We start from the raw sequence: 13,171 nt of genomic DNA on the forward strand, positions 1-13,171 counted from the left end.
AGTAAAATATACCTGCTGGAGCGCATGCTACGGATGGGTGTTGCTATGGTGACCAGTGAGCTGAGATAAGGTGGTGCTTTAAAAAAACTAAAGATGACCTGGAGCCAGTGGGTTTGGCGTCAAATATGTAGCGAGGACCAGCCAAAGAGAGCGTACAGGTCGCCGTGGTGGGTAGTATATGGGGTTTTGGTGACAAAACCAATGGCACTGTGATAGACAGCATCCAATTTGCTGAGTAGTGTTGGAGGCTATTTTGTAAATGACATCACCAAAGTCAAGGATCGGTAGGAGTCAGTTTTACGAGGGTATGTTTGGTAGCATGAGTGAAGGAGGCTTTGTTGCGAAATAGGAAGATGATTCTAGATTTAATTTTGGATTGGAGATGCTTAATATGAGTCTGGAAGGAGAGTTCAGTCTAGCCAGACACCTAGGTATTATAGTTGTCCACATATTATAAGTCAGAACCGTCCAGAGTAGTGATGCTAGACGGGCAGGCGGGTGCGGGAAGCGAAGGGTTGAAGATCATTTTACCAGCATTTAAGAGCAGATAGAGTCCACAGAAGGAGTGTTGTTTGGCATTGAAGCTCATCTGTAGGTTTGTTAAAACAGTGTCCAAAGGGCCAGTATTCAAAATGGTGTCATCTGCGTAGAGGTGGGATCAAAGAATCACCCGCAGCAAGAGTGACATCATTGATATATACAGAGAAAAGAGTTGGCCCAAGAATTGAACCCTGTGGCACCCCCATAGAGACTGCCAGAGGTCTGGACAACAGGCCCTCCGATTTGACACACTTAACTCTGAGAAGTAGTTAGTGAACCAGGCGAGGCAGTCATTAGAGAAACCAAGGCTGTTGAGTCTGCCATTAAGAATACGGTGATAGAGTCGAAAGCCTTGGCCAGGTCTATAAAGACGGCTGCACAGTACTGTCTTTTATCGATGGCGGTTATGATATCGTTTAGGACCTTGAGCGTAGCTGAGGTGCACCCGTGCCCAGCTCCGAAAACCAGATTGCATAGCGGAGAAGGTATGGTAGGATTCAAAATGGTCGGTGATCTGTTTGTTCACTTGGTTTTCGAAGACTTTAGAAAGGCAGGGCAGGATGGATATAGGTCTAAAAGTTAACTGACTTGCCTGGTTAAATAGAAATTTAATAAAATACTGCCACATTTTTTTTTAGGTAACCACAAAGGTTACCAGATGGTGCAAAGAAGTGCAACATTGGAGGGACCGGTAGAATATATTGCTGTCTCACATTAATGAAACAAAAATACTTTCACAACATCCTAGCGCCTGATCAATAACAGTGTACGTGGCTAATCTGTCACAAAGAGTTTAAGCAATGCAATACAACCTAATGGATACAAAGTAGCAAGCCAAACTTGAAGGAACGTAAAGTAGCTGTGGCGATTGTAATATTTTAGTTAGCAAGTCCTTCGCACATTACTAAACCTGGTAACAAGTTCGTGATAAATGAAAACGCTCAATTACCTTACTGCACGTGACGCTACACGGTTATTTTAAAACAACTTTGACGTCCATAATTTTGTATGTGTAAGAAAGTAACTAACATAACGTTTATTCAAAGTGCTGGCAGCTTGCCCCCCCCAAAAAAAGTGTCGACCTCTTCTTTATTACATTTCCGATAGCTAGCAGTAGCCTGGGATAAGTGTAGGCTACCTATCAGAAACTAGCACACAAGCTAAATTAAGTTCATGCCAGCTCATTTCCATAGCCATGCTCAAAATAGTTGACATGAGTTCGTGTCCTACTCAGTTGAAAAGGTCTACCGGAGGTACTTGCATTGCCAGATAAATGTGTAGTTTTTTTCCAGTCAAAACAGGCTGCTTTGTAGCTAACGTGTAGAAGATTGCTCGCTAAAAAGCTAACGTTAGCTAGCTCACGAGCTAACATTTAGCCAAGGTAACTTATCTTACCTGTAACGTTATCAACATTCGCTCCAATTTGCACCAAGTAGTTTATAGTGTATTCCAGGATGAAAAATCACTATCAGAACCTCGAATCTAACTTCAGACGTGGGTCCATTCCTATACTTTGAAATGTTACAGTCTTCAAGACTCGAACTAAACTTTTTTCTATTGTGTCTCCCTCCGCTTTTTTTCTTTGTACTCTTGCTTCCTTCGTTACGCCATGTTGTCTCTACTGTCAGCTTGCGCGCATGCTTGATGATGCGCAAAGGATATCCGCCCTGAGGCCGTGAGAAATAAATTGTTCCGCTATCTGGGATCCTTGGGATGTCCCTACCCTTTTATTAAACTAGGTAAGTCATTTAAGAACAAATTCTTATTTACAATGACGGCCCACACTGGGCCAATTGTGTGCCGCCCTATGGGACTCCCTATCCCGGCCGAAATCGAGCCAGGGTCTGTAGTGACGCCTCTAGCACTGAGATGCAGTGCTTTAAACCACTGCGCCAATCGGGAGCCCCATTCTAACCCTAACCCATCGTTTAACAAACTCGGTCCTCGTGACGTTTTTTTTTCTCCCCCGAGCACTACGTAGCTGATTCAAATGATCAAAGGTTGGTTCAAAACCAAAACATGCACCCCTTAATGTGCGAGGGCCGAATTTAGGAAACACTGTCTTAACCCCCTACCAAAGTAGAGGGCGGTGCCTCTGGAATTTAAACACTTATGAGTGAGCAGATTGTACTCCTATTAGAGAGATTGTGAGAGATAGTTCCTCAATTCAGGGTTCTCTAATGTTGATTAGAGATTAACAATGTTTGCAATTCTGTGCCATGTCACTGTGATTAAACAATTAACTGTCCATTTACCATAAACAGTGTAAATGTGGTCTGGAAGTAATAAACATTCGTACAATGGCATCAATACTAAAATAAGGCACATTCATTTAGCAATAACAAAACATGATATACAGTTCTCATCTATAATAATTCAATAACTGAAACGAAAATACAAGTAGCTAGCAACATCAAACTAGCCAGCTAACAATGTTAGATAGCTAGCATAAAAAACGAGATACATAATGCTGTAATAATTACAAAAATATTCTTAAACTATTGACAACTTCATCAGTACAACATGGGGGAAACAAATACCATAGTTACAGTTCTGGTATTTACACAAAGTGATTAATACATTGGTTAGAAAGGAATAATGTCACAAAACTGAGATTTGTGTTCACAGCAGTAGGTGGCGAGCTGCACCTGGTAATGAACCTAACACTATGCAAGCTTGTCATAGCTGTGACATCATCCCTGAGTTCTTAAAGGGACAGGCTTTCATACGCAGCCTCCCCGAATGTCTGCTAAAACATTCTAAACAGAGGGAAAGTCTGTTATAGGTAGCAGGTACTTCTGCGTCCTCATCAAGGATGGCTGGGAGCTGCACCAGCCAGGCTACTGGTTGTAGATAAGTCCAACCCTTGACTTGAATAGCAGCCGTCCTAATGCGTCCATTAGCTCCAGGGTATGAGTCACCTTCCCAACAGGCCAGAGGGTCCACAATAAGTTTGATCCACAATAAGTTCCTTTCCACCCATCCTCCACTTCTGTCTTTCCTGTAGACTTGGCAGGTAGTGACGGACAAGCTGGAACTAAAAGTGATGGGCAAATACTTGGCTATGCCTCCAGCGGCGTTTTCCTAGGATTTTACTGGAGTCATACAAAGTCTGGGGAAGAGATGTGGACCCAGATGTCTCTCTCTGTGAACGGGGCCATGTGGATGGGTCAGGTGTGTCTGTATGTGTTGGATCCATATCTTCGGGTTGTTTACTCAATCCGACTGTGAAGGATCATGAAGTGGAGGGCGGTGCCTCTGGAATTTAAACACTGATTGAGTAGGTGAAGTTATGGAGATTGCACTCCTATTAGAGAGATGGTGAGAGAGACAGTTCCTCAGTTCAGGGTTCTTTAATGTTGATTGGAAATTAATAATGTTTGAAAAATCTATGCCATGTCACTATCTATGCAAATATTCTTTAAGCTTTTGACAACTTCGTCAGGAAAACATGGGGAAAACAAGTACCTTACTTAGTATTTACGCACAGTGATTCATAAATAGGTTAGAAAGGAATAGTGTCCAAAAACAGAGATTTGTGTTTCAGATGGTAGGTGGTGGGTTGCAGTTGGTAATGAACTGAAGATTTAAAAAAATATTTTTAATTAAAAAAAACATGTTTTTTATACTTTTTATTTAATTTTAATTTTTGTATTATTCATAATACAAAAATCAACTGATTTCTTTGTTAAAAATGGTTAAGCCACACAAATTTGCATTATTCAGAATATCTAGAGATAAAAGTTCCACAACCAAAATGAATAAAATGGCAAAATTAGGCATCCCTGTCTTACACTTCTGTTTATACTGATTCTTTTGGATGTATTAAGGTTTAGTAACACAGAACTATTTATATCTTTGTAAAACATGCAAATTACTTTGATTTAATTTTCACAGAATCCAAAACATTTAAGAGACTTTACAGAAGTCCAAAAATAAGACAACCGCATCTGAGTCAATTGCATCTGAATAATCTATAAGGTACAAGACTAAACGAATGTTAGAGCTTATGTGATGGCCCTTCATAAATCCTGTTTGAGTCTCATTTATATTGGAATCTATTCCTTTCTTTAATCTTTTGGCATAAACCAGAGCAATCAATTTGTAATCCATATTTAATAGAGTAATTGGTCTCCAATTGTCAATGAGACAAGGGTCTTTATCGGGCTTCGGAATCAATGAAATAAGGCCCTGTTTCATAGTGGAGACCATTTCCCCATTTTTTATGCAATCTTGAAACATATTAAAAATCGGGTCTTCTAGTATCTCCCAAAACTGTCTATAGAATTCAACTGACAGGCCATCAGGGCCAGGTGATTTCCCTTTTTTCATTGAATTCAGAGCCTCTCTAATTTCTTCAATTGACACAGGTGAATCGCAAACTGAGTGGAAATCATCTTCAATTACAGGGAAATAATTATGAATGTGGCAAATGTAGCTTTCACAACCATCTTCCTGAAATTGAGAGCTGTAAAGGTTTTCATAAAAGGAATTGACAAATTATGATATTGTAATGGGATCTTTGCATAAAACATCGTTAATTTTGAGTGCAGTTATAGATTGTGTTTTGTGGTTTTTCTTTTCAAGTGCAAAAAAGTAACTAATATTTCTTTCCCCCTCCTCAACCATTTTGCTCTTGACCTTACAAAGGCACCCGTTGCCAGATCCGCGTAAAGCTGTTCTAATTCTAGTTGTAAAGACTTGAATACAGACTCCTCTTCTTCAGATGATATTTCTTTAGAAAACTGTCAAGCTTGCTCATCATCTCTTTTTCTCTAAGGTTCTTTAAGTGCATCAGCTCTTTGGCACGTTTAATGGCTACCACTCTGACTTTATTTTTGAAAAATTCCCATCTATTTCCATGACCCAAGTCTTTTCTTGCAAAAATATCTTTAGCTAACGAACTGAAGAATCTGCAAGTGTGCAATAGCTATGATGTCATCCCTGAGTTCTTAAAGGGACAGGCTCTCTTACAGCTACCCTAACATTAGCTATTTTAAATGTCTTCTTTAATGGGATGATGTCAGAGTGGGACGTCCCAAGGATTCCAAATATTAAGGACAGAGAAAGAAAAGAAAATATGAGTTACTTTTTTAAACAGATTCAACACTGTTTGAAATGTTCCTGTCAGTCAATCAATCAAATATATATTTTTTACAAGGCCCTTTTTACATCTGTAGATGTCACTGAGTGCTTATACAGAAATCCAGCCTAAAACTTCAAACGGCAAGCAATGCAGATGTAGAAGCGTGGTGGCTAGGAAACAATCCCTAGAAAGGCAGGAACCTAGGAACAAACCTCTATCTCTGTGTAGCCTACCAGCCTACTCTATGGGAGGTCTCATACCCTATACCCTAAACCCTATACCCTACTGACCCACTTTCCTCAGCGACAGTCATTTGTAGGCTTAATTTGTTTGATTTTTTTCCCTGTCTATCTGATATCTGTGTTTGGGGGGCATAGAACTACAATCCTATTTCTATGTGAAAAAGTATGTAGCCTAGCCTATGCCAGCCTACTTATGGAAGGTTGATTAGCCTTCTGACCCACTTTTCCTACAGTAGACATACGTATCCCACCTTTAACTGGCAATTACACCCTATTCATTTATGTATTCACAGGCTATAACACACAGACGTAGGCTTCACATACATAAGTCCATATAGACATATATTGGGCTACCCTTATCTGGAAACAGAGGAAATAAGGTCATCATGTGCATTCCACACAGACCAACATAACATAAGAACAATAGTTGAGTATTGGTTGAACTGAATTGATTATTGTAATGGAGTGGGATGATAACTTTGTAGTTTCCCACCTGTTTTTTTTTCTGGGGAGACATTGGCAAAGACCGACCATCAGATATTAGTACAAAGCAAGGTAGCACTTATAGCTCTAAAAATATGTGAGCACAAATCAACTGAAAATATCCTGTAGCCTACAGTGGGTTTTAAAATAGGTATTTTGAAATTGTGTACAGGCATACCAATGTCCACACATACACAGAAAGAGAGAGAGAGCGAGAGCGCGACCACTGCAAATCCCCGACAGGTGGCATAATTGTATCATCTATGAATGCATTTTGGCTGTATGGCTTCAATGGGTGGAAAGTCCAGAGGGGCGGAGTCATTTATGTCGGGGAGCTTTGTCTTGAGAGATGGTCACCGCTCCTTAGCAACCGACTGCCTGAAATGCTGAAGAGTGGCTCATTTTTGGCTCATTTTTCTAAGCCGACAAGTGCAGGTTACGCCTCTACCTTCACATTTAGTATTGCTGGATATAAACCAAATTAAAACGAAAGACTTGGAGATCAAAAGCAGATCACTTTTAAAGGAATTCATATTTTTCTTGGACATCCCTGAACATTGGACCTGGGTGACACTGAAGAGTGCAGAACCCATGTGTTTATTGGATTTACAAGACAAGGAAGGAGCGCTGCGGTTTGGATTCAATTTGAAAGAAGGCTGATTTGTTGAAAGACCGACCTACAATTCAAAACAAAAGTTTTGGGAATATTTGGGAGAGAGCATAAAGGTATGTAGCCTATTGAGACCCTTACAACTACAATGTTATTATAAGCATTTGTTTACAGTATTGTGACTATTTTATAAAAGCTTCTTTAATCCTTGTTTTAGCAGGTGCAGTTTCGTTACAATGCATTAATGTCAAATCAAATCAAATCAAATACACATGGTTAGCAGATGTTAATGCGAGTGTAGCAAAATGCTTGTGCTTCCAGTTCCGACAATGCAGTAATAACCAATGAGTAATCTAACAAACAATTCCAAAACTAATATCTTATACACAGTGTAAGGGGATAAAGAATATGTACATAAAGATATGAATGAGTGATGGTGCAGAGCAGCATAGGCAAGATACAGTAGATGGTATCGAGTACAGTATATACATATGAGATGAGTATGTAAACAAAGTGGCATAGTTAAAGTGGCTAGTGATACATGTATTACATAAGGATGCAGTAGATGATAGAGTACAGTATATACGTATACATATGAGATGAATAATGTAGGGTATGTAAGCATTATATTAGGTAGCATTGTTTAAAGTGGCTAGTGATATATTTTACATCCTTTCCCATCAATTCCCATTATTGAAGTGGCTGGAGTTGAGTCAGTGTGTTGGCAGCAGCCACACAATGTTAGTGGTTGCTGTTTAACAGTCTGATGGCCTTGAGATAGAAGCTGTTTTTCAGTCTCTCGGTCAATTGATAATTCAATAATAATCGAAATGGTTGTGTATTTTCTTTTGCAGATCAGTGATAATCACAAAAGGATTGGCGAAGGAGTGGTCTATTGAAGAAAACCACCTGATGAATTTGACTTTTATTTACTCCCAACATTAATCCATAATTTCTTATGAACAAACACTCCTTTATCATTGAACTGTCAGAAGTCAGCTAAATCAGTGCTCTCCTTCTATACCCTCAAAAGAAAAGACATGAGTTGCTTCTGCACTGTTCAGGAGGAGTTTTATTGTGAAGTTCTACTGTTGGATGAAACCAAATTGACGTTAACTACTCAACAACAAGGAATAAAGGTAAGAGACGATCCCTTTACACGTCCTCACCTGTCTGTCAGGTGAGGCGGTTGACAGGTAGCCTTGCTTTAATGAGGGGTCTGTCATCACCGTGCGCGCGATGAGGCTTGTCAAGAATCTGTGCTGCTACTTTGACTGATGCATGCGTGTGTTGGAGTCTGTATTTTTGACTCACTTCTTCTCAACGTTTGAGATGGCGTTTAAAAGCCCAACGCGGCAGGTTGCCGACCATATAGGCTATGTATGTTGTCTTTTGAGGCGACATTATTACGAAAGAAAGTGTCCTACAGGAGACATTAATGTAGCCTGTAGTCTTACTGTAATTTGCTGTGAACTCTCTGACTCTGAAACGAAATACAGGACCCAAGGGCTGTAAAGAAACATGACTTGGCTATTGAAGTGGCTTTGATAGTCTCCATGACTTATTTCTGGTTGTGAATTACATCTGAAATGATACTATAGGTGATTTTCATCCTAACAAAAGCATAAGAATGACATCATATTGGATGCCTGAAACTGGATGAGAACCAACCAGGGCCAGTTTTCTTGTTTAACTTGGTCATGTGTCTGTACAATATTTGACTTATAGCAGCCTACTGTACAGGCCACAGTTTCTCAGTACATTAATGCTCCTTTTAATCCTCATAATGTTATATTAACAGATGGTATGTTAATTCCACAAGTCTGCTACCACACAAAGTCAAATACTGCATCCAGAAAGAAAAACTCAGAGCATGCCTTACATTTTTTGTCTAAGTGGAAAACAAAGACTTAAATGTATCAATATCAGTGTTGTTCTCTGGTTTCTTCACCTTGGAGCTCAGTGTAAACCCAGACTTCATGATGATAGAGACACTGGTGCAATACTGGTGCAACTTAACTTCAGTTTCACTAAAGTCTTTTAGGAGAGCAAACTGTCTGCCAATCTACCAGGGTTCTAAACGTCAAACACAACCACTCTATGACTGCTAATCAAAGACTGTTATGTTGCTATTGATTTTTATGTTCCATTTTTCTCTTGACTAGAGAATCCCAACTCACATGGCCAGACTGGGAGCATTAGAAGCTACGAATATGGGTTTAGTTTATGGGTCGGCTATAATCTCTGAAGAAACTCAGGTCTGGCTGCATGTCGGAAGGCCTGAGGCAGACAGGGATGTAGTAATGCATGATGACTGCTAGGGCTAAACAGCATCTGGTTGCTTTGCCTCGCCTTGCCCTCTGACACTCTCTTGTCTTGTCTTTACTCTCCCTGTGTGTGTTCCACTAGTCCAGAGAGATCAGGTTACTCATCCTCTTTTAATTGTTAATGTGAGAGGCTGATCATGAGCGGGTGCGCTCATTGGCAGCCATGGTGCAGTATCAGGTCTAATACACAGTATCAGCTGTATATTATGCACTTATATGTAAGGCAGAGCCATATGTATAGGCTGCATATTCTCTGTGTATGGCTCTGGTGTAAGGCTGTTGTGGGGAGGTTTCGAATGAATGCATTCTCACTGTACTGATTCAGCTGAGTAGGATTATAATCCTGGTTTAGTCAGTGGTTGGATTAGCTCACCGCAATGGAGTTTACCTCTGGGTTGGTCCCATGGATGTTACTAGCTACATTCAGAGAATAATGTATTGGGCTCTAGGATTCACCAGATCCCAGCATGACAATTTCTAAGAACGTTTGAGTTTGTTGGGGGGGGGGGGGGGGGTGGGTTGTAGTTGGTTCTCACAAACTTTTTTTTATTACACACAAATATGTGTTATAAACAAGTGACAGACTCTTGAAGTGAAAGTGGATCTAATCCTATTGATACTGCTCTCTGTTGCTGTCGAAGATTAGCTTAACGTTCAGCAGTGTGGCGTGACATATTTCCCTGGCCCCTGCACCTAGTGACACTACTGCTACTGAAAACTACATGAATGAGAGACCAGACAGAGACAATGAAATGGTTTGAGTTAAAAGGCTTTGGGCCAAAAGAAAGAGATGGAATGCGGGCCTGAACAAAGTGTGCATTCAGGTAACACATTTTTTTTCCCGGTGCTTCGATCACATAGTGAGGCACTCGGTCTGTCAGTCAGATTTCTTATTTTTCTCTTCCTCTCAGACAACGAGCCCAACTAACTAACTAACCAATAAAACAACCAACATGCTGGTTAGTTGACCTCCACACGCATGTCCCAAAAGGTGTTGAACACACGCGTGTCTCCAAGGGGTTGACCTCCACACGTGTGTCCCAAAAGGTGTTGACCACCCGTGTGTCCACAAGGGGTTGACCTCCACACACATGTCCCAAAAGGTGTTGAACACACGCGTGTCTCCAAGGGGTTGACCTCCACACGTGTGTCCCAAAAGGTGTTGACCACCCGTGTGTCCACAAGGGATTGACCTCCACACGCATGTCCCAAAAGGTGTTGAACACACGCGTGTCTCCAAGGGGTTGACCTCCACACGTGTGTCCCAAAAGGTGTTGACCACCCGTGTGTCCACAAGGGGTTGACCTCCACACACATGTCCCAAAAGGTGTTGAACACACGCGTGTCTCCAAGGGGTTGACCTCCACACGTGTGTCCCAAAAGGTGTTGACCACCCGTGTGTCCACAAGGGATTGACCTCCACACACATGTCCCCAAGGGGTTGATCTCCACACGCATGTCCTCAAGGGGTTGATCTCCACACGCATGTCCCCAAGGGTTTGACCTCCACATGTGTGTCCCAAAAGGTGTTGACCACCCGTGTGTCCACAAGGGGTTGACCTCCAGATGTGTGTCCACAAGGGGTTGACCTCCACACACATGTCCCCAAGGGGTTGCCCTCCACACGGGTGTCCCCAAGGGGTTGACCTCCACACGCATGTCCCCAAGGGGTTGCGCAACACCACTCCAGCTTTCATGCTGGTGTCCTAACACCCACCTCGAGACCTTCTTCTATGCTTTTTATTTTATGCTTTTTATTTTATTTTAGACTTGAAAGGGTTCAAAATATGAACATAAGTTAGGTCATTGATTTACTGCTGGTGCTGTGCAATGATAGATTGATATTATTCATTATTTCATATGTTTGTCAAAGCTTTTATGTTTGGCTGCTGGGAACACATACAGTAAGAGTCTGTGGTGAGCTGAGATAAACCCAGAGTCTGTGCCGTAGCTGTATTGCAGTGAGCAGCACTGAGCCTCTTTACACAAAGGCTCCATTGATTATGGCCCGTGGGTTGTGTTCGATTTAGTGAGGTACAGATCTGCTCACGTGTTGCTACCACATCAAACCAGTGCAGAACAATCGCAAAGACAGCGGCCGCTGACCCTTAAGACCCATCTGTTTTCTGTGGCCTTGGATAGAGAGGCACTGGCCTCTTAGCTTTCTGGATAATAATTAACGAAAACAATGCTGCTTTTTGGGAGCAGCTAGCCGCAGCTGCTTCCTTCCTTGTCGCTATGTCTTTGTTCTCCAACTTCCACTAAATACAATGAGCATGGTGTTTTTTTGTACGACGGGTCACCTCCTAAGGCTGTCACAAGGAATAGGCATAATTTCATGCCGGTGTCAGGAGAGCAGGGCTCTACAGTGTGACCATTTTACTCGCATATGCGTCTAACTGTTTTGCTGTGCAACCTGGAATTATAATTTAGGAGCACCAGTGCGCCTAGAAAAACAATCGTCCAGATGATAATGGTTGCAATGATTACTTCACTGTACTGCAGCCCCTGAGTGCCATGGAGAATACACTGAGCGCAGATTCATGACCGTCATGTTTCACCATTACTATAAAGAAAACGGCTTGTTACTTCAAATATTTGTAATTGTGCTCCGACATTTTTCAACTTGTGCTCCTTGTAAAAAAGGTCACCGTAGAGCCCTGTACAGGAGAGGCAGACTGCGTACACCAGGAGAATGATGCATGTGTGGGACAGACATTCATAGGCTTGGCTTAAGGCAAAGTTTTGACATTTTGTAATTAGGAATACATACAAATTCCTGTGTGTGCGTAATCTGTCAATTCCATGGTGTCTTTAGAGATCTAGATTGGTATTTGGGACTTAGGGAAGGTAAACAAAATACCATTTGAATCACGTTATTTAGAAATAAATAAATAATAATTTAGAAATAAAATAATAATTTTTGACAGTTTTCAAAATACATTTCTCGCCTTAATATCCTCAGACATTAGATTGATATGTAAAATCAGTGAATTCCTAAAAGTGAAAGTCAAGAGCTGGTTGCTATGGAAACTCATTACTCTCTAATGCACCTGATGGCTACTGGAGGATCATGTGGGATCTGGTGCTGATACGTCACCGGGGGGAAAGTAAACGAATACCTCCCTGTTCAATCATTAGTGCCTTGCTCTTTTTTTCTCCAATTTGACTCAGGGCTGTTTTTGTGTGTGAAGAGACATTCCCATTTCACTCTTTGAAACCGTGAATAATTTCTGCATGATGTGGATGCACTCTACCCCAGACTGTGTGAAATTTGTGTTTGTTTGTTCCGTAGACACAATCGGTATGTCTTTAGGTAAGAAAATGATAACTAACACATTTACATGTTAGTTATTTTGCAGATGCTGTTAGTCAGAGCAACAGTTACAGTTGATGCATTCATCTTTAGATAGCTAGATGAGACAACATCATATCTCAGTTGTAGTGATATTTTTATCTCCTCTATAGAAGTTATCAGCAAAGTCAGTGCTAGTAGTGCAAGGTTATTATTATTTATTTTTACATTTAATTTGGGGGGGGGGGGGAGATAAGACTTAGATGTCTTATTTAAGATACTCTTTAAGAGGTAGGGCTCCGTAGTCAAGCACCATGTTCTTCAAGCTTCGACTGGAAGCCAGTGGAGTGTACGGAGGAGCGAGGTGACATAGGAGAACTTGGGAAGGTTGAGATGACACAGCTCAGTTCCATCACATACAGTATATCTACTGTACCAGGTGGGCGGAAAATGCCCAAAACTTGTTCCTCTGTTAGCTGACATTGCACAACAACAAATAACAAATGCTCAGAGGCACAACAGTACTGGAAACCACTAAAAGGATCTGTGTATGAGCCATATCTATGTCTGTCTCTCTGTCTCTCTGTC

The 13,171-nt window shown here is 41.2% G+C and overlaps 2 protein-coding genes across 6 annotated transcripts in view; one reads left to right on the forward strand and one right to left on the reverse strand.

Annotated features, from left to right (window-relative positions):
- The window catches only part of apc (APC regulator of WNT signaling pathway), a 46,780-nt gene extending 44,633 nt beyond the window's left edge, over positions 1-2,147 (reverse strand). For all 3 annotated transcript variants that reach the window (XM_064977512.1, XM_064977510.1, XM_064977506.1), the window contains exon 1: positions 1,936-2,147. The gene's annotated coding sequence lies outside the window, so the exon portion shown is untranslated. The remainder of the gene's footprint in view (positions 1-1,935) is intronic.
- A 49-nt stretch (positions 2,148-2,196) lies between these two features.
- Positions 2,197-13,171, forward strand: part of epb41l4a (erythrocyte membrane protein band 4.1 like 4A) — a 99,005-nt gene continuing 88,030 nt past the window's right edge. The window contains exons 1-2 of one of the 3 annotated variants that reach the window (XM_064977515.1): positions 6,680-7,077; positions 7,816-8,100. In XM_064977515.1, the coding sequence (XP_064833587.1) occupies positions 8,002-8,100 (99 nt within the window). In that variant the 5' untranslated portion in view covers positions 6,680-7,077; positions 7,816-8,001. Of the gene's footprint in view, positions 2,280-6,679; positions 7,078-7,815; positions 8,101-13,171 lie in introns of those variants that run through there. The other 2 variants (XM_064977514.1, XM_064977516.1) reach the window with 2 other exon arrangements.

Source organism: Oncorhynchus masou, chromosome 11 (genome assembly GCF_036934945.1).
Source record: "Oncorhynchus masou masou isolate Uvic2021 chromosome 11, UVic_Omas_1.1, whole genome shotgun sequence".
Classification (NCBI taxonomy): Eukaryota; Metazoa; Chordata; class Actinopteri; order Salmoniformes; family Salmonidae; genus Oncorhynchus; species Oncorhynchus masou.